General features: G+C 40.6%; 1 protein-coding gene across 1 annotated transcript in view; it reads left to right on the top strand.

Annotated features, from left to right (window-relative positions):
* Positions 1–553: 553 nt before the first annotated feature.
* The window catches only part of LOC149080934 (nose resistant to fluoxetine protein 6-like), a 37,958-nt gene continuing 15,644 nt past the window's right edge, over positions 554–22,867 (top strand). The window contains exons 1-8 of the mRNA XM_089237623.1: positions 554–1,406; positions 2,685–2,902; positions 4,825–4,939; positions 5,975–6,062; positions 7,881–7,972; positions 14,258–14,431; positions 17,527–17,620; positions 21,368–21,460. Of these exons, the coding sequence (XP_089093749.1) occupies positions 1,052–1,406; positions 2,685–2,902; positions 4,825–4,939; positions 5,975–6,062; positions 7,881–7,972; positions 14,258–14,431; positions 17,527–17,620; positions 21,368–21,460 (1,229 nt within the window). The 5' untranslated portion in view covers positions 554–1,051. The remainder of the gene's footprint in view (positions 1,407–2,684; positions 2,903–4,824; positions 4,940–5,974; positions 6,063–7,880; positions 7,973–14,257; positions 14,432–17,526; positions 17,621–21,367; positions 21,461–22,867) is intronic.

The following is a 22,867-nucleotide window of genomic DNA, read 5'->3' as shown; positions in this document are numbered from 1 at the left end:
TACATTTTTAAAGTTTTTACGGACTTTTTGCCCACCCTGTATATAAGTGCACATGCAATTGTATATTTTAGAACTTTTCATGCCTATTTCAATATTTCTGAATGCATATTTTATTGCATAAAAATTAGCAATAAAATTATACAAAAATAGTGTATGTGAAGATGAATATATTCTGCATCTTGCTCGGATCCGAAAGGGTTATAGCAATTCTGTGATTAGAAAAATATTGGGAGATTTACCTCAATGTACGGAAGGTCAACCCTCTCTCTTAGCCCGAAAGTAAGAGTATCATTGAACGTTTCCTCTTTCGGTTATGGCCGGTTCTTCTGCATTATACGATGGCCATAGACAATATAAAAAAACAAAAAAAATTTCCTAATAAACACACGCACCCTAATTAGTAAGGAAACACCCATCTCAGATGAAAATCCCCCCTTGGTTTTGCTTCATCTTTTGGTTTTCTAGAATGTCTTCAAACCTGTTGTGATAATTCTTGGTATAATGTTGTTGCTCTCTTGCTTGTATATTTACATGTATACGTATAAAAGCATTTACTGACTATGCATTGAAGCGAAATTATCGGGGGGGGATTTCGTTTTATGGTCGGTGCTAAATTACCCTTATCTGTTCACTCGAACCCACGAAACGTCCTTCGACGGAAGAGTTGAACCCATAGCTGTGTATAATTATAGTTGCCTGAGGGCTATTCGGAAGCAATGATAAATATATTTTGTGAGAAGAAAATATGATGCCCCATTATATTCGATCATAATCATACCAACATTGGCGTTCGATCCTCGATGTTTCCTCCGCCAAATCATCGTACGTATAGAAATACTAAGCAAAAAATATAGATGACGATAATAAAAGCATTGGCGAGTTTTGACTGAATTTCGGTCTTCGAGGTAACCATAAATTATGCTTTACTTATTCATAAAAAATAATGGTTACGTTCTAATATAACATTAGGCCCCTTCCATTCTTCATTAGTGTTTTTCCGTCTTTGCGATCCGAATGAAAATAGTATGTTTATTTAACTAGGGTTCCTAATATGAATGCGAATTTCAAACTATGCATAATCTGGACATTAGTGAGCTCGGTGATGATTGTCGCTGTGGGATCATCGCCGTCTTTGTTTCCGAATTCGGTCAATGGATCGAGTCCAAAGGCGAATGGAACCATCGAGAGTTCTTTGGACATTGGAACGGCGGACGTGATCCAGAACCCGAGAGAACGTGCCGAGAGGTTCGAGAAGACCCTGAAGAGATTTTTCAAAGACAACGTTAAAAGGATATTACCGACCCTGACGGAATACGGGACCAATGGCGATTTATCCAAGAAGTGCACGAGATCGATTCTCAAGCTCCTGGCGGATTTGACCAACGTCAAGCTCTGGGCCTTGCAAAGTAAGCTCTTGCGTTTTCCTAGATATCCACCAATGCAATTTGTGTCAATCCCACTTGATTCGAATACTTAATGCTTTTTCGAAAGCTTTAAGGAAAAGCATCTTGATTGTGCAGAGATATCTAATTCAATCATCTCGTAACTATTATCACAAATGTATACACAAGGTGACCTGTAAGTGCTAATGCGACCTTTATCTCATCAACCGTCCGTCGTAGAGGTGCGGTTTCAATTTAAAAAATGCTTGAAAGGCGTTCAAAAATTGCCCTGTTCCAGTTTTGAGAGTGAAAATACAGTGTGTAAAAAAATGAAAAAAAATCTAAATTTTGATACGTTCCCCCTTGTTCTCTAGTTTTCATTTATAAAGTGTCGCCCTGTATCTCTTGATGCCAACAGAAAAAAATCCCAAGTGCAATATTCGCTGAGATATTTGAATTCACAAATCTGAAGAAAAATTGAGGAAAGGGGTAACAGGGTAATTTCTTGAACGCCTTTTGAGCATTTTTTTAAATTGGAATCCATATCTCTACAGCGAATGAAAGATAATTCCAGAATTAATGAAAGAAATAATTTCAGCATTAATGAAAGAAATAATTTCAGCATTAATGAAAGAAATAATTTCAGCATTAATGAAAGAAATAATTTCAGCATTAATGAAAGAAATAATTTCAGCATTAATGAAAGAAATAAATCCAGAATTGATGAAATTATTCCAGAAATGAAAGAAATTATTCCAGAAATGAAAGAAATTATTCCAGAAATGAAAGAAATTATTCCAGAAATGAAAGAAATTATTCCAGAAGTAATGAAAGAAATAATTCTAGAACTAATAAAGTAGATAACTCCCGAAGGGTTAGGGCACCAATCTCTTGGTGAGATAGATGTTTGTCTTCGTCCTGCACCGGATTTTATTTGGTGTTACAGGTACCGTTCTAGTACCATTCGTGGTTTTCCACTGTGGCGATCACTTTGCAAGGCATAAAAGTGAGTGTTGATATTTGAATTTTTTGAAATCTTGTTGCTGTGACTGTAACCGCGGGAGCTAGAGTTTCGATTTTGTCTTCATTCTAGAGAGCATACTTCAAAAACAATTACTTATACAGTATCTTGCATTTCATTTTTTTTTTGCGGCCACTAAGGAACTCATGTATTGGCAAAGTCGTTTTATGATCACCCTGTAGTTCAAGTGTGGATTATGGCGTTCCTTCCATAGCTTGCTCAATCATGTTTTCATGAAAATAAAATCCAATAACATTAATGCTTAATTTTTTATTTCGCAGTGTTAGACGCAACGTCTAAACCGCCGTCGGGGATACTTGAGGGTACGTTCTCTGATTTCGGGGCATTCGACCAATGTCTGGAAATCTCGGTCCCGCACAAGAATGGAACCGAGAACTTTCGAGGTTCTTATTGCAGCGTCGAAGCAAGGCCTTTCATGCCTCCGATACCGAGGAACTTCACGGTCACGCGAGTCAAACATGCTGGACCCATGGACAGTGTAAGTAATTGCTATTTAAGATGGTTTTTTCCACCCTCTTCGAAATACAGTCAGAGCTCTGAACGTGTTAATAAAAACCACGAGAGGAATATGCACTGGTGAATATTTGATTACTCTATAAAAGTTTGATAAAAGATCTTTCACAGTACTTGAAAAAAACAACCAATTAGCCTATTGGTTACATTCGCTGCCGCTGTGACGGTCGAATGGTCATAATGAGGGACTCTTATTGCGAGGACTCGAAACCGACCATGACCACGGCTATGTCTCACGAGTCTCTGCTTACAAAGATAAGCACGTCACCATCAGGCCGGTCACGCAGTTATTCATTAAATGTCCTGCTTCCCCACATTTCTTGCATCGGCTTACTCTTTTACACGTTTTTGCTTGATGCCCAAAGTTCCAACATCTAAAGAACTGTAACGTTTGTAAATACTCTCTAATCTTGTAACGTGACCAGCCACAATATATTAACTTTCTTTTCATCAGTTCTCAGAATACTTCTGGTTCAACCTGTCGGACCCAGATTGTTCCTCTGTTTATGTCATATTTGGTAATGACTATTATTTCGAATGTTTTTCTAGTTTGGACATTATATTTAATTGAATTTATGATTTCTTCTTCAACTATTTCTTTGTCGACCAAATGGCTATGAATGCGTGGACACATTCCTGTCCCCACCCCTAAGGGTATTCAGGTAACTTTTGTAAATCAGATGCTGCAGGACTGCAGCATCCTAACCGAATCATAACTTTTGTTTTAGGACTTTGTCCAAGTATTTCCGGCCACTTCGCGAACTGGCTGGCCAAAGTCTGAAATTCGGACATTGGCCTGGTCAAATTACGACGAAATTTCCCCATTCAGGCTTTGGCAAATAACATATACTTCAAAAAAAAATGTACATTCAACAAGAAATGAGAATATAAAGTCGTGAAGTTCAACGTCCAAGTACCGTACGCTGTTCTGAAAGGTCCCCAGTTCGATTCTAGCCACGGCGCGGCTTGTGTCTATTCAATTTCATAGAAAGTGACTAGAATCATGGTTTTCCGTGGTGATACATACGTTTCTTTTCTAGTATTGCTGAGAGAAACTGTCAAAAGCGAGTGACGACCAAAGCCGCTTGAAAGGTCTCTTAATGCAGCTTTGGTGACGGCCCACCATGCAACATTGCATCGCATAGTAACCCTCATTCCAGATTGTAAAGGAAAGTGGCGAATCTTCCTTTACAAATTCAATGATATTTTGAGTATCATGAGCCGCTGTGGTGGTCGAGTGGTTATAGTGCCGGACTCGTGATGCGAGGATCCGGGTTCGAACCCCACAGTGGTGGTCGGCTGTAGTTGGTTTTCTGTGGTTCCCAACTTCAAGGCGCAAATGCGAGCCGATCTCCCCGTTAAAAAGTCTCGCCACAGAGAGCAACAGTCCTACAACGGTAAAATCATTCAACCATAACACTTCACTCATAGTTAGTAAAACTGGGGGCAGATGACAGCACTACACATAACAAGCATTACACAGAAACAAACTTTACGTCAGGTTGCACTACACGTACACGCACATTCCCGCATGTACAGATTCGTTGGGGGGTTCCGCGGGGGGGGGGGGTTCATGTGTGGTGTAGCAGTAGTAGGTAGGGGCTCGGGGATCCATGATGTTCTTAAGTCAGCCACCTCGTTGGGCAATTTGCCTGTTGTGGCGTTGTATTTGTATTATTTGTATTATTTGTATTATCACATTCAATGATAAAACATCCCATTTTGTGCTTAAGTGACGCAACATGAATGTAAAAAAATTGTCATCTAAAAATGCATATAATTAAGATTTTTGTGATAGACTAATTCTGAAAAACAGGTTTTTATTATGTAGTATTCTCTGTACTGACATGATATTTCTATTTTTAATTGTGTCTTCTTTTTTGTCAGATTGGGGACCAAATTTTGGCTGGTACCGATATATTTTATTATTTGAAATTACGTTTCGGAATATGCCTTCCATCAGCTTGCACCGAAGAGGATGTCAGAATCATCATGAAGCCGGGTAAGTAACGATCACTGACACCTTGAAATTACGTATTTAGAATATAACGGAATGTATGGTACACACCCATGATCGACACTCGACATTGCGCGTCATTCCCAAATAATATGGCGTTTTTATAAATATAAATTACAACCACTTTCCCGACTTAAGAAAACGTTCTGTTCTGAGCACGTAAGTTGAAGCATTCGTAAGATGAAATCGCGGCAATTTGGCAACCGATATCTTCAAATTTATTGCCTTCAATCTTTTTACAGATTTTTTTTAAGTACTTTATTCGCGAACAATTTTCATGCACTGGGGGACACGCCAAAGCTGTTGTTCTAATGGGCCATCAATTCGTCACATCTGGATACCATGTTACGAATGACATTTGCTTACTTAAAGACATTGCAGCAAAGGGCCAATGAACCAAATTGGCGTACATATCCCTCCTCACCCCTTTTTACTTAATTTCTGTGGTTCCAGCATCCAAAATCCATTCTATTTCTTATCAATTGAACTGATTTCTCACCGTCCCCCCCCCCATTTCATTTGTATTTGCCCATAGCCTCCTCTAAAGATCCCAGTGACCCCCTGCGAATATGGGGGAGGAGACAAACGCCCCTATATTGAGAACCACAAGTATACGTGGCAAATTATGAAAATGTGCATACAGAATATATTCCTTTAGGACATAAAATAATTTTGGAACCAAGGTGAGGAGAGCTGGAAAGAGTCTGATTTAAAAATTTCACCTAAGGTCAGAATGTGATTCGCCAAGAGCGCCAAATATTTCAATTCGTAACTCGGAATGTTCGCAAGTCGGGAAGTGGCCGTATACAGTTCCACCTTCACATGGCCCGTAACCATCAGCAGCATTGTTTAAAGACTTTTCTGAATAAAAGTTCAAGATTTATATAACAAGATACTGAAATTTCGGAATTTTAATTTCTTATTTATTTTACTTCATTTTTATTGTGAAAAAAAAATTAAATTCATATATAAGAAAAAACTGAAATTTATCAAATTGAAATTACTTTTCATTTTTCATAGTTAGTAAACACACCAATTTAGACATCAAGATCCCTCGTTGCTACACGAAGGAACCCTTAAGATTAGAGACTATTCAAATTGTCGTCATGTGAGTATTTCACTTCATTGTTTTCCCAATAATTATTTCTTTTCATTGTTATTGAAAGAAATAATTTTGGAATCAAATGAAAGAAATAATTTTAGAATTAAATGAATTTAATATTCTTCAAAAGAAATAATTTCATAATTATTGAAAGAAATTTCATTACCGTTGAAAAGAAATCATTTCATAATTATTGAAAGAAATTTCATTACCATTGAAAAGAAATCATTTCATAATTATTGAAAGAAATTTCATTTCCATTGAAAAGAAATCATTTCATAATTATTGAAAGAAATTTCATTACCATTGAAAAGAAATCATTTCAAATATAGTGGGAAAAAGTATTGCCAATTAACGAAAATTTGTAATTAATTAAAGACAAAAAAATGCATATTTGATGGGAAAAAATATTCAAAATTAATGAGAAATTAATTTCAGAGTCAATAAAAAACAATTTCAGAATTGATGAAAATTCAGATTTGATGAAAAATTGTGTGATTTTACAATTCATAAAATTCATATTTGATGAGAAACTAATCCCGGAATTAATGAAAATGTATATTTGATGGAAAATAATTTCAGAATTAATAAGAATTCAGAATGGATGAGAAAATAATTTCAGCATTGCTTGGAGAAAATTGTGGGCAGATCGCATTATTGAACGTGACATTGAGGGGGGGGGGGTAGCTCATGAATAGGAGTCAACATTTATCGAAGAGATTGTGTCCTTAGGGAAGGCCATGGGACTGTGGAGGTGCATGAGACTGACATTCAAGAACTAGTGGTAGAATATGTCCAGAAGCTTACCGTGGATGACCAAACTAGTGGATCTTCTTTGCACGCAGCAGCAAGAGCTCATCGAGGGTATCTCATCTGAGAAAGACAAAAGTGAGGAGATTAAGTGAGATTATAGAATGTGGAAATCTGTGCAAAATTTTGTAGAGAAGACCAATCAAATAAAGCTGTAGCAATACAAGCAATGAATCTGGCCAACGGCAATGCAATTTCTCATTTATGAGAAATCCCAAAAAGGAGGCAAAAAGTAAGTGTCATTGGATAAGCCTCTTTTTCAAAGTCACACAAATAGAATGAGTTAGCAACCGTAAATCATCCTAAACGATAGTCTTCCTCTCTCTCTCGTCGTTTAAGTTAATTTGTAAACATTATCGTATTTCAAGTTTATTTATGGCGTTATCATTTTTTATATTTTATATTGCATTGCTTATTATATTATTATTGTGTTGTGTTATTGATTCAGTGTCATTTTTATGTGAATGAATAATTGCAGGGTTGAGAAATCAAGTTGTACAAGTCCAGATTTGATTGATGTGTACTTAGTCTCACATAAAATAACTAAGAATCTTGATGCTCACTTAGAAATGAAGTGGTGCCAGTTGATTCAAACTGACGAAATAGTCTACAGATGGCACCAATATAGTTTTCCTGACACGATAATTGCTAGTAATTTCGGATGCAAATTTTTTTGTTTGGAAAAAAATTTTCAAAGTGACTTACACCACTTGATTTCTCTCAAATTGTCGAATGAATTATCAGAGTTTCCATTATTTCCTATCAGGAAGTTTGATTTGATACACGACGAGTGGTTCGGATAACGAGCACGTCGCTGAAACGAATTAGGTTCGTTAACCGAAGTTCCACTGCACCCGGTAATCGAAGTAGAAAATTATATAATATGTTCATTATGTAATACGAAATTCTCAAAGGACGGATGATGTCTGATAACGTTGGGATTCCTCTGGACATGGCATCTTTCCGGGAAAAATGCTTGAATTTAATTAAAACTTATTTCCTTAATATTTTCAGCACGATTCTCATATTACTGACAGCGTTGGTAGCCGCTGGTACGGCTGTCGAAAAGGTCAAGGAATCTTGGGAGTTTCTCAAAGAAAAACAAGGTGAGATAGGTCTACTACGAAATTACCCGTTGATTTTTCCACTCTGGTGATGGATGCCATTATAATTACATGTGCATTCTTTTTGTTGTCTTATTACAATCATTTTACAGTTTTGTTTCGAGAGTTTCTCTTCGGATTCTATAACAGTCATAAATAAACACCTTTAAAAATTTTTTTTTTTGGCTGTAATTGGCAACTTCACTTGCTTTTGGGCGATGGGCTACTTTAATTACCTCTGACAACTTTTTTAGACTGTAATTGGCAATCTTACTTGCCTTTTACTTACCTTTGATAATTATGGCTGAAAATAGCAACTTTGACAGTTTTATGGCTGTAATTGGCTACTTTACTTGCATTGGATTGGATTGGATTTTGAATTTATTGGCGCAAGGACCAATTTGGTCAAACTGCGCCAAAGCAAGACATAAAAATGAGAAAAATGCCCTTCTGTCATGTCATAAAACTAAAACATATAAAATGGAACATGAAACGTAAAACAATGACATAAATTGTTCAAACTATAATTTGTCGTATAAACCAATGGCTTTGATGAATTTAAAAATGCGAGATGCATCGCTATTGTCATTTAAAATGTCATGAAGTGAAAGATGACTCTGACCAAAAGCGGTCGTAAAATGATGACAATGATGTGAACAAGTAAAAGCATGAGCAATGGTCAATGGACTTTGACAATGAGGGCACTCTGGTTGACTCTCTCGTAATAATAAATATGATTGTGTGAGGCGACTGTGTCCTATGCGTAACCGGGCAAGCAGAACTTCCTCCTTTCTGTTAGGTCTGCAGCTCGAACGCCAATGGCCAAGTATGGGCTTGATGGCATGAAGTTTATTATTTATCTGATGGTTCCAATGATCCTGCCAGCGGTGATGCATCACTTCCCGGAGGATTGAGAAGTGGTCACTGGCAGGTACCAAAAGGTTATTGTCAATGTTAGTTGTTGTTCGAGCTGCGGCGTCTGCTTTTTCGTTGCCCGGTATTCCTACATGACCTGGTACCCAGTAAAATTTTACTGTGGTACCATGATGAATGAGGTAATGCAGTTCATGAAAAATGGCATGAATGAATGGATGAGTGTGAAACGTACAGGAACACAGTGCTTGTAATGCGCTGAGAGAGTCACTATAAATGATGCATCGTCGGTGGCGTTTGCGTCGTATATGACGTAGAGCCTGAAGGATTGCGTACAGTTCTGCCGAATATATAGTGAATGTGTCTGGAAGTTTGAAAGATGTCTCCTCACAGCAGATGTAGGCACAACCGACATGGCCAGGGCTCTTGGAGCCGTCGGTATATATGGGGAAGTACCTGTTGTACCTGCTCCTGTGCCTAAAGAATATCTGTCGATATATGACATCTGCTGTGGTGGCTCTAGGGTATAATGATAATGAAAGAGAGACATCTGGCAGAGACTGCTCCCATGGTGCCAGTTGCCAAGCAACTGGGGCCACACGACTGATGTCTAATTCTAGTTCTTCCACAAGTGCCCTCATACGAAGACCGTAAGATGGAACACATGAAGGGCGAGCAGCAAAAAGTCTATGAAATGAGGGATTAAAAATGACACGATGAAGTGGGTGATCTGGAAAAGACTTCATCTTGATAAAATATTTCAAGGAAAGTTGCTGGCGTCTTGATGTCAGTGATGGCTCGTTGCATTCGACATACAGGCTCTCCATTGGAGACGTCCGGAAAGCTCCAGAACAAATCCGTAGGGCGAGATGGTGGACTGGGTCAAGCACACTCAGATAGCTCCGAGGTGCTGACCCGTATACAATGGAGCCGTAGTCGAGCTTTGATCTTATTAAAGCTTTGTATAAGTGGAGGAGCGACTTACGGTCAGCTCCCCACGATGTAGAAGAGATGACCTTCAAGAGGTTCATCGTCTTCATGCAACGAGCTCTTAATTGCGCAATTTGAGGTTTGAAAGTGAGTTTCTTGTCAAATATGATGCCGAGGAATTTAATATTTTCTACAATAGGTATTAGATTGTTATTGAGAAACAATTGTGGGTCATCATGTAGGTCTCGACGCCGACAAAAGTGCATAGCAACAGTCTTGTCAGCGGAGAATGAAAAGCCGTTATTATGAGCCCACTTGCTAATCTTGTTGAGAGCGGTTTGTAATTGTCTCTCGGCTGACCTCATATTCACTGATTGGTAAGATATCAACAGATCATCCACGTAGAGTGCGCCAGTGACAGACAACGGGAGTTGGTTCAACACCCCGTTGAGTCTTAAAATGAAAAGTGTTACACTTAAAATGCTACCTTGAGGTACACCTTGTTCTTGAATTTGGGGAGCTGATAACGTGCTTCCGATCCGTACCTGAAAGATGCGGCGAGCGAGAAAGTTCTTAATGAAAATGGGCAAGTTGCCCCGCAAGCCGCAATTATAGAGGTCGGAAAGAATTCCGTGCCTCCAAGTACGGTCGTAGGCCTTTTCTATGTCAAAAAATATGGCTAGCATATGCTCCCTCTTCACAAATGCTTGTCTTATTGATGTCTCAAGGCGTAACAAATTGCATGTTGTTGACCTGAACCGTCTAAAGCCGCTTTGATGTTTCGATAAAATATTGTTAACCTCAAGGTAGTGCGTAAGGCGATAGTTGACCATGCGTTCCATGAGCTTACATAAACAACTGGTCAAAGCAATAGGTCTGTAACTGTTCGGTTGTTCAGGATTTTTGCCAGGCTTCGGGAATGCAAGAACTATGGCTGCTCGCCAGGTGTCAGGAAATGAATGACTGACCCAGATCCGATTAAATAATATGAGTAAATGTGAGAGTGATTCAGATGAGAGATGCCGAATCATGGAATAATGAATGGCATCGGGCCCTACAGCTGAGTCAGGACTTCTCTGCAAGGCCGTCGTCAGTTCATGAAGGGTGAACAATGAATTGTACCCCTCCGGTGTAAAAGGCCGGAAGGTGTACGATGTACGTTCGGCTGATGATTTAATGGGCTGAAACGATGAGGGATAGTTCGCATCGCTGGAAACAGCGGCGAAATGGCCGGCGATGGTGTCCGCAATATCCCTCACATCGCTGATGATAGTGCCATTGGTATTTAAAATGGTGATGGGATGAGACTGATAATGGCCATTGATTTTTCGGATCCGGTCCCAAATGATTTTGGATGAAGTTGATGAATTGATTCCCGTCGTAAACTTTTGCCAGGACTCGCGTTGAGCCTGGCGCCTGGTTCTTCTTGCTATCGCCCTTGCTTCTAAAAATGCCAACTTGTTGTCATGGGTAGGATACCGCCGGAACCTACTCCATGCTTTCTTTTGTACTTTAATCGTGAGATTACATTTGTGGTTCCACCAAGGTTTAGGAAATTTAGGAAGTTTCGAGGAGACTTTGGGTATTGTTTCATTTGCTGCAGAGATGATACAACTGGTCACAAGGTCGACACAATGGTCGACGTCGGGTTGCGAAACCATATCCTCCGTGATTTCTGCCTTGGCCGTGAAGTCTGCCCATCGGGCGGCCACAAGCTTCCACCGAGGAGGACCCTCAGGTATGCTATGGCTTCGATCAAGGCACTTAACCACTAGAGGGAAATGATTGCTCCCGTGGAGGTCTGGATCAACCGACCAGGACCAGTTCGGCAAGAGTGAAGGTGAGCATAATGATAAATCTATTGCAGTGAAACTATTGTTTGGGGCATGGAAATGAGTGAAACTGCCATCATTCATGATGGTAAGGTCCATGTCATCTAACAGTCGTTCAACCATTTCCCCACGAGGGGTGTTGCTGTTAGAACCCCATATCATGTTATGAGCATTGAAGTCTCCAAGAAGAAAAAATGGTGGAGGTAATTGATCAATCAGATCTTCTAGATCTCTCTGTAAGATGGTGTCATTTGGTGGCAAATAAATAGAACAGATGGTAATTCTTAGGCCTGTAGAGATTTCCACCGCGATGGCTTGCAGGTTCGTGCGCAGCGTTAAAACGCGCGACGACACGTGATGTGGAACCAGCAGAGCAACACCGCGGCAGGCTCTACTCCCGTCATCGTAGTCAATACGAAACAGGGAATGTCGCCTGATGTTCCATGTCTCCGAGGGCTTTGTAAAAGTGTCCTTTGTAAAAGGACACTTCTGTCAAATGCGGGGTGGTCGCCACCGCAATTGACGCACTTGAATGGTGAATTAGTGCAGTTGTCCGAAATGTGGTCCTTCTCACCGCATTTTGCGCAGGTGGGTTGGCTGCGGCACGCCGTTCGTGAGTGGCCGTATTTTTGGCAGTTAAAGCATCGAACAGGGTTAGGAATGTATGGCCGGATTTTGAGGTTATAATAACCTATTTTGATATCTTTCGGCAATGTTGGTGATGAGAATGTGAGAATTATGTTTCGTGTGGGAGCTGGATTGCCATCTTTGCGGCTCATAATATGTTTGGCAGATGTTACGCCTTGAGACACCAGCTCTTGTGTTAGTTCTTCTTCATCCATGTTAATTAAGTTATTATCTGAAATGACACCACGTGAATAATTCAACGTGGGATGGATTTTGACTGTTATTAGAATGTCTCCGAGAGATGTGAGCTTTTGAATGAGTTCGGCTTGTTTGGATGTGTTAGTTTCGATGAGAAGGTCTCCTGAACGAAGGGCCTTCACCGATTTTAAGGTACCAACTGTGCCATAGAGAGCTTTATCTATTACAAATGGTGATACTTTGGCCAGCGGTTTTTCGGCATCTGAAGAGTGCAGAAAGAAAAATGAGACTGTTGATGAATTTGAAGCAGTTACAGTGACGTGTTTGGTTTGAAGCAGTTCTTTGACGTTTTGGTGCATTTTGATTTTTTCCCATATTTGAATGGGTATTGTTCCACTCCCACCCACCATGCCCACCATGGAGCCCTACGAGGGGACGCGCACACGTAACCGGTGAAAGTTAGTAGCAACGTCAGGTTAGGTGGGAGCTATACACCACCAAAGCAGGCGAGCAGACGCGTTCAAGATCCAAGATCGTCGTGAAGCAGCACCAACAAACCTCAACGACGTCCGGCAGGCCCGGCCCCTCTACCTGCCCAGTAGTGTAACCCCTTCAGCCACCGAGGCGACCACAGCCGATTGACCTGGACGGGGCTAATCCAAGCCTCCCGTTTCGGCTGAATCCGAGGCCAAAGCTAGCGCATCAGGCTAACCAGGATCCCCATCTCCAGCCTTACGGGTCTCCACGCACGGCAAACACGCAGGTAGACAGCGTCCCAGACAGAGCATACGCTAGAAGCAACGCCCCGTCTGGGAGGACCCCTCCCCGCCTAAGCGGGGTCCACAATGAGGGGTTGGACACAAGACATAAACATGTACAGGACAAAACAAGACGCAAGACAAGTACTGTAAGTTGTGTAGAAAAAACATGTAATCTTGGCTATTGAAAGTGAAGGATATGAGCACAAATAAGCGATGACAATGACGTGTGATAGATTTAGCATTACCCAGGGTGCACCACGAGGAGGCCTATCACATTACACCCCTACTTTACTTGCGTTTGATAATGTTTTGGATTTAATTGGCAAGTGTAACTTCTTTAGCAATAATTGCCAACTTTACTTACATTTGACACTTTTATTGTGATATTTGGCGCTATCCCGTATGGATCCTGATTTCCCGTGATTTTATGAAGGAAATATTATCGGTCTAGCTTTTTCATTGTGTATAAATTGATATTTTCTTACCGGAACACATTTCGCGAGCCGGATGAACCTTCTTGACGGGCTTCATCTGACTCGTTGTGTGCCACCCTCATATATATTGCGCGAATATATATTGCTATAGTGCAGTGTGCTCTGTGAAGATATAAGGCGCTACACGAAAGCAAATCTCTGGAAATATACAAATAGGGGTCCCATAAAATGCAGGGTGTACGACCAGCGCCTCATTTATAAATTTTCCCGTTACCGGTGCTCACATCAGGTTTTCATTATGATGTCGACGTTGGTGGATAAAGAACTATTGGTGAAGTTGTTTTACCATGTGTCTCAGCCACGAATAGTCGGCTGAGGTATACAAAGCTTTAGGAACGTCTCGGACACGGAAGAGTTCGAAGAAAGATTCCGGTCCAATCCAATCCTGCCAGGCTTGTTTTTTATTATTTTAAATAATTTTTAAACCATTTACGAATTTATTGGACGCCTTGTACTTTTTACTATTTATATGTCGACGAATTTAAAAATTAATCGGTGAAATTAGTTATTATAAGATTATAGCATAAAATCCTTATAATAAGGATTAATTTTCTTCTCTTTTAATGTTTAAAGGGAATGTTCTCCTCAAGATTCTCACGTGTTTCTCTCTGGTCACAAATTACAAGAAACTGACGTCGTCTTCGGATGCTTCAAGTCATTTCAAGTCACTCCACGGCATCCGAAGCCTCAGCATGGCGTGGGTCATCCTCGGACACACTTACGTGTGGATCAACTTCCAAATGCTTAGTAAGAAATTATTGTCTATTCCTTCATCATTTGCTTAGATTGAATTATTGTCCCGTCCCGTTAGTATCAATGGGTGTATAGACAGTTCCGCATTGCGCATTTCCACACATGGGGAATTTAAGGACAAATCAACACCTCCTAAAGATAGAAGGCCTCCACACGGGTTGAAATGTTCATCTGTAACGTCATTAGCCCCGTTCACATGTGCAATAAAACAACCCGGGAAGTTCCCGGTAACGGGGATTTTCACTACAAACCATTCGCATGACGTTTAGTTTATGCTGGTATCCCCCCCCCCCTTCTTTCCGGAAGTCGTAACTGGTTACGTAAGTTGAACGGAAGTGATTGATTCAAGATGGCTGACGATGGAGCTTATAGTAGTTTTCGCGGCGCAAAGGATTATGGGAGAGAAAGTCGGTGTCGACCACCCCAAGAAAGATGGGTTCTCTCCCGCCTTTTTCTTCCCTACGAGGGGAAAAAAGTTGTCACGCCGGTAATTATCACCAAAGCGACCCCCTAATCTTGCACATGTGAACGGGGCTATTAAGACGACCTAGTAAGTTCGCCACATTTTGAACCACAGCATCCTGTTTCTTCTTATTTTGGCGTAGAATCTTCCTGGTTGGGTCACAAATACCGTATGGTGATTGGATGTGGAGCATAGAAATAGCCAATTCCGAGCCCGATTGTTTCTTTTCCGCGCAAAGATGACACTGGCACGAGAAGCGTAATTTTTTTCCCTGAATATGGCGAGGGAAAATGGACTACTTGCTGGCGTCACGAGTATCGTGCGGAGGCCTTCTATCTCTATGTGCGTGACAAATCCGCACAGTCTACTCCCGCACTTGCAAAAACAAAAACAAAGACCCTTCTTGTCTTTCTTTTTCTGTTTCTCTTCCTTCTTTTCTTCTCTACCACGAATGGATGGAAGTAATGGGGGTGAGGGTGGGGCTGTATCCACATTAAATTGTGACACTCAATTTTTCGTGCTATGAAGTTAGGAAAACGTGGTTTGGATGCATGTATGCAGGCTATCCTAGTGCTCATGCTTGAATTTTTTTTCTGCGTGCAGGAGCTGCCAGTCTCTGGCAGACCGCTGATGAATGTAGAAGGGATGTGGCGGATGAAGACAAACACTTCCTTCTACAATTCAAAAAGGTATAATTAAACATTTATTAAACAGTTAAATACAAATAAACAGAACCTACAAGAACGAGTGGACCGCGTGACTCTCTCGTTTGAGCGGTAAAAACCCAAGTCCAGTTCCAACATCGCGCAGGTGCGATATTTTCCCTATTACGTGGACAGCGCCATCCAGTGGTGGACAGCTGTCGCCACATGAGTGAGCGCCGTCGCATTTTCATTTTTGACAGATTGCAGGAAAAACTTGAACAACGCTACTGCATTAATCGTGATGCAGCTGCAAACTGTGACTCGAAACCTCTTGGTAGTACTCAGGGCCACACTTACCAGACGCGGGGCCAGGTGCGGAAATAATAGCAGAACACCTTAGGGGCCGTTCAAGTCTTTTTATTGACCATTGTTGAGAATCCATTGTTATCGAAAGATTCGTCCTCACTACCGGAAATTTCGTTCATATCCGGGTTGAGAAAATTGACATTAATAGCACTGGTTGAGCCACCAATGTTATCCACAGCAACAGTCCTATTTGTATGTGAGCCATCACCCGTCCGTGCACCTACCTCTGATACATTTGCATTATTCACAGCTATATTTCCATCCATAATATTGGGAAAATTACAATTATGGGGATTATACATAGATATTATTGCACTATCAATCGAAATACCCTTATCCAAAACATTGGAAATATTACAAACAGGGGACCTCGATTCACTTTCTGATTCATCACTACCTCCCATCATGCGTTGGGTAACATTATCAATTTTTTTGATTGGCGACCTTGTTCGCTTTCCTACTGGTGTTTGATACGCTGCCACCTGTTTGCCGTTTTTCTTAATTGATACGTGCTGACATGAGGTGCTGAAGAATTTAATACCCTTGTCAACTATATCTCGCTGTATTGCTGAAGCTTCCTGTTTATTCTCAATTTCACAAAAATCAGCAAATAAATATCTTAGTTCCTTGAATTCGTTACTAGAATTACATTTAGCATTTATCAAAATACCTTTTTCATGAACTAAACTTGCCGCTGTGAAAACACCCTGAAGGGCATCCCAAAACAGCCTTTTGCCACCTTCGTTATTTTTAGTGAATTTTACTATGTTACCACAATGTTCCCAACATGCAACCGCTTCACTAGAAACATGAGCCCCCAAAAAGCATTTGTAATTTCTCGCCATGACTGATCAAATCCCAAAGAAAACGGGAGTCAAAAGTTCGGTACCACCTCCCAAAAAAAGTTCCGGAAAATAAAGTCCTGGAGATTTTCCACACGCCTGTGTTGTCCAAGCACACGATCAAAACCACTCCTGGATTCAGTCTGTCTGTAGTCGGCAACGTTGAAGCTTCTAGCCGCAGGAAGAATCAGAACGTCTCCGATTTCGCTTCCAGCCACCACCACTATTCACTTGAAACAGCGTTTGCGGTAATCACGAGCAATCCTCTTTGTTGACCTCGCAGCGTGACACAAGTCGATGCTTTACCTGCGTCTCGTCACTATTCCATCAAAATTTTCTCCGTTAGATTAGTTAGACGCGACTTTTCCCGCTTAGAAATCACTTGCCAGGAGTGCTCCGTAGGCCTATCATTAAGGAAACCACGTGCTATTTCCACGAAACTTTTAACGACCGTAACTTACGAACACCGCTCTCGAATCACTCGCCGTAACTTCCCATATGTTCAGAAAACATTCCTATATACGCCGACATACCACGCGACACTTAAAACTTCCTCGAAAATGTTTAATAATCCATTTACTATGGAGTACAAACACACGTGTTGACGGTTTTGAATGCCAGATTTGGAGATATTTTCAAAACATATATTACATTATAATAATAGTGATCGATATACAGATTTGCATATTAATTTCTAGCATTAGTTGTAATATTGAGTTTATTTTCAGAGAAATATCACACAAAAACATTTTGTACGTATCATAACTTTTTTAGGGCATCCTATCCATGTACAGGAGATATTTCGCACCTTCGAGTTCCAAACGGTATTGAATGCCTGGCTGTCGGTCGAGCCATTCTTCGTGATGAGGTAAAGTCACTACAGCATGCTACGTATGCAGTCAAAACTCAGTGATAACGACATTGAAAGAGTCCATGGAACTTTGCCGTTAAAACCGAGGCTTATGTTTTTAAAATTTGATATTTTAAGAACCTCACTTTACCAAAATATCGTTAGATGCTATCAAATACTGTGCTAAGCCGACGTGCTATTTCACTGAGATCAGGGGTGAGAAAAATACGGAAAATAAGGGATCACATTGAATATATATATATGGTTTCATCAGAATAGCGATTTTCACCAAAAGTGTTGCTGCCAATAGTCGGAGAAATTTGCCAAATATTGCTTACCCCTTTTGTCGAGAAATACTGTGCAGCATTGGTGCACAATCTCCGGGGGAGGGGGGTCAGTTTTCCATAAGCATGGCCAGCACCAATGTGGTGACTTTTGGCTGACAAAAAGTACATATAATTACACATAAAACGCAATTTATTACATGAAATCTATTTAATATGTGTCTATATATGGCTATATGTGTTCTATTATGTGCGATAATGAAAGTATGGAAAGAATACAAAAAAAAATCATACACAAAAGTTGAATTCACGGTTAATTAATGGGGCTCTTAAAGAGTTGCCAAAACGAGGAAATGCCAATTCGGCTTTTAGGGTTGTCAATTTTGGCCTGAAGAAAAAGTCACCACGTTGACGCTGGCCATGCTTATGGTAAATTAACCACCTCTGGTCCCTGCCGTAGTCCATATAAGGTTATTCCGGTACAAAAGTAACAGTATAGGTAAAAGCTTACTATATTTCCCTTCATAAAATCACGGGAAATCGGGATCCATTTGGGGCATCGAAAATTATCGCCAAAAACTGTCAGAGGTAAATAAAATAACCAGTTATAGTCAAGAAGAATTGTCAAATGGAAGTAAAGTTGCCAATTATAACAAAAAAAAAATTGTATGAGGTACAACAAAGGTAAGTAAAATTGGAACAATCTCTAAAATTCCTGAAAAATTGCCAATGGCGGAAAATGGGACGGAGGACTATACTGCAAATTGCAATAGATTAAAATGTAATCACCAAAAACATTACATACACTGGCGAAATAAATTAAGAGAATTTGCATATTTTATCGAATTTCATGAAAAGAACTGAATTGAATGTAAAACCACTGCTTCTAGACAAAAATGCAAATCTGGTACGTCAAATACGTAAGCGTACACGTGTGTGTGTAGGCGAAGCCAGTAGAGAAACAGGCTTTATAAGCGCGCGTAAGTTAAGACGCATTTCGTTCGCTAGCACACCTCGGCGAATTTCGTGGTGTTATTTTGCAGCAATCGGTTAATTTCAAATTGTAACAGTAAAACTGAGTAACCAACAACGTTTAGACGATGGAATGAGGTGGCGAATTGTGGGGAGGCTAGAAGCAGGCCAATCTCAAGTCCAGATTTGTAGAGAGTTCAATTTAACGCCCAGCGTCGTGTGTAACTTATGGAAACAGTTCCAGGATACCGGATCCATCGAGAGAAAGCCTGGGCAAGGTCGTCCAAGAGCCACGACGGCCAGAGAAGATCGCCATTTTCGATTATAGCTAGGCGTAACAGGAGTGATACAGCTCTCTCGTGACTTATATGCAGCCACAGGAACCCGTGTATCGAGGGTGACTGTTTCCAAAAGACTTCATGAGAGAGGATTATTTGCAAGAAGACCTGCTGTTTGCGTCCCGCTCACTTCTACGGACAGGAGAATCCGTTTATCATGGTGCAGAGAGCATAGAGATTGGAGTATGGATCAACGGGCGACCGTTCTCTTCACTGATGAGTCCCGGTTCAGCCTAAGCACCGATTCTCGCCGTACGTTCATATGGAGAGAACCAGGGACCCGCTACCTACCCTCCAATGTCCGCGAAATCGACCATTATGGCGGAGGAGGTTTAATGGTCTGGACAGGCATCCTGTTGGATGGCCGCACACCTCCCCATGTCTTTGAAAGAGGCACTGTGACTGGTGTGAAGTATAGGGATGAGGTCTTGGAGCCCTATGTTCGCCTTTTAAGGGGTGCAGTTGGCCCTGAGTTCATTTTAATGGACGATAACGCGAAGCCATCTGCTCGACGATTTTCTAGAGAGTGAGGATATTCGCCGGATAGATTGGCCAGCCAGATCCCCAGACCTTAACCCTATAGAGCATGTCTGGGACGCTCTGGGGAGGGCAATTGCAACTCGCAACCCCCCTCCGGGAACCATCCAGGGAATGAAAACAGCGTCGCTGAACGAGTGGGACCAATTGCCTCAGGAAATGATAAACTGCCTTATTTCAAGTATGAAATCACGCTGCGAGACCTTTATATCTGTAAGAGGGGACCATACCCCCTATTAATCCATCTATTAACCCATTTTTTTGTTTATTCAGCAACCGCTGTTTCATACCTTCCGACTCCAACGAGTGTTACGCACGATCATGCGTGTGTATTACAATTATTGAATGGTTATTTGTTTTGTATTGTATCAATGTATGTACATATCTAATTTCATTAAAATCGGTACAGTAGTTCTAGAGATAATCAACCAAGTCTGCAAATTCTCTTAATTTCTTACACCATTATATATATATACTAGCTATAATACCCGGCGTTGCCCGGGTTTTCTTCAATGAGTCTTTTTTGGATCACGTGATATCTCCCCCTTTATCTGAGGGACGTGCAAACTGTGTTTAAGTTAACCAATATGGCGACTTCCTGCGCGACTCACGAAAGAAACAAATCTAGATTTGAAGAAACGTAGAGGGAGAGAAAAATGAATATATATATTTTTCTTTTTTTGAAGGGTGCTAGGTATTTCGATTCCCCCCCCCCCCATTTGAACTTGAAGTTATCCATCTCTGCCAGTTTTTGCTTCAAAAAATGCTTAATTAAAGCTGTGGAATTTTTTCGATGTACTTTTTAAGGGTCCATAATTAATTTTAAAACATCCTAAACTATGAATTTATGCACTTGAATATTAAAAGACAATACGGAGACATTAATTTTCATGCTTGAGAAGATATAAATAAAAAGTTGAATTCAATGTTATTGCATGCATATCCAACTTAAAAGTACGTCCGGCTTCATATTTAATCTCCTGGGCTTCGTATATATATCTCTAAGCGAACTCAATATTTCAAAAATCGAGAATTGAATACAATTTTTAAAATTATTGATGTGACAGAAAATCCCACAAAATTTCCGCATTTCTACAGTAAAATCGGCAATTTTAACACCGATTTCTATGAGGATCACCCTTTTCCTGACCCTCAAAGCGACGCTGATGATGATTATGACGTCATTCAAAAAACCTCATTACTGGGAGTATTGAAAGTGTGGCAAATCATTATAAAAGCTTAAATATTAAAATATGTTTTTTTGCCTATTTAAGGCATTTGCCCAGGTCGGACAGACTTTTAAAGTAGCCTATCGTTCAAGTCGGGTCCCATTTGCTATATATGCACAATTTGGTGACGATCGATCTAAAATTATAGATGTGTATAGAGAACATACACACACACACAGAGTATTTGGTATGATCTAATTATACTGTTCGCAAATTGAAGTGCTAAAAACGTCAACCTCGGTTGTAACGACACCTCGGTTATGTATTTTTTACGTATATCTCGTATGTTTTTTATGCATATTTTTTACATACGATTGTCGGTGTGGCATGAATATGTCAGGCATTTCCATCAAAATATGCTTATTAACATGCTATTATTAATTAATAATTATTATTTTACTATAGCGGTCTGTTGACGTCGTATTACTGTATCCAGTTGATGGCGAAATCGAATGGCAAACTGAACATCCCGATTTTCATCTTCCATCGTTACATCAGGTAAATTGGCGTCATCTTTAGTTCAAATCGATTACAAGGAATCGATATTTATATTGATTATTATCAATATACATTATTATTAATATCGATTGAAAGAACTTCGGGGAAATAATATTCTAAAAACAATTCTGTGGGAACTCTGATGAAATTTTTTTCCCCACAAATACATAAATTAAGCTGTTCTTCGGTGTTTGTATTAGAACGGCCCGACATATGTGTGCGCTATACCTATAGGGCATACATGTTCAACCCATGGCCTGCGGAGTTTACTTGATGTGACCCGCAACCTCAGACCTGATTTTGCAAAAATGAACTGAGCGGCACATTTACAAACCACTTAAGTGACCTGCAGTGCAGTTCCACATCACTGTGTGATGTTCACATGCAGTGGCCCGCGGCACATTTCCAGATGTCTTAAGGGGTGAGTGGCACATTTCCAGGCCCCTTAACGGGCCAGCAGCATATTCACAGATTATAGATTACTTGAGGCATAATTCCGGAGCACTTGAGCTGTCCGCGGCACATTTACAGATCATTTTAATTACCTGCGGTGAAGTTTCACATCACTCAAGTGGCCCGCGGCACAATTTGAAATCACTCAATTGGCCTACGCTATATTTACAGACACGTTGACTAACCCGTGACACAGTTTCAAAGCACCTGAGCGGCCTGTGGTGCAGTTTCACACCGCTCAAGTTACCCGTGGCTCAGTTCCAGATCACTCAAGTAGCCTGCGGAACATTTTCAGATTATTCAAGTGATAATAATAAGTGATAATCTGCGGCACAATTTCAGATCATTGAAGTGATCCACGGCATACAAATCATTTTCAAATCACTCAATTGACCCCCGGCATGTTTAAAGATCTCTTGAATGGTCCGCTGCACAGTTCTAGATAACTTAAGTGATCCGTGACACATTTTCACGTCACTAAGGGCCGTATTCACCGACATGGTTTAAACTGTAGTCAAAATTTTTGGGTAAGACATCAACGTAGATTGGTTAAAAACCAGAATTTAATCAATCCGTGTGGATCTCTTATCAAAAAATTGTGACTACAGTTTAAACCATGTTGGTGAATACGGCCCTTAAGTGACCTGCGACACGTTTTCAAATCAGTGAAATGGCCGGCACTCTTCTGAAGGCTGAGCATCCTTGCTATAGGGGCACTGTAAGGCCAGTCGTGGCCCAGGCTCTGTCCCATGAGGGATATAAGTCCTAAGGGGTTGGACCGCGCTGGAGAGAGCTGAGTGGAACTGGATGACAAATAGAAAGCATCTCATGATATTTGATACCGCTATCGGTGCGACAGTTGCCTCTATTGGGCGCGGTGTTGACGTAGTTTGTGGTGCTGTCCTGCGACACATGCCCTTTCGTGTGCAGTTTGATCAGCTCAAGTGTCTCTGT

The sequence above is a fragment of the Pholcus phalangioides genome, unplaced genomic scaffold (genome assembly GCF_987345545.1).
Source record: "Pholcus phalangioides strain wild (caught in Gottingen) unplaced genomic scaffold, Ppha-v1.0 ptg000010l_1, whole genome shotgun sequence".
Lineage (NCBI taxonomy): Eukaryota > Metazoa > Arthropoda > Arachnida > Araneae > Pholcidae > Pholcus > Pholcus phalangioides.
The sequence above is the reverse complement of the archived record's forward strand: the minus strand, read 5'-3'. Positions and strand labels throughout refer to the sequence as shown.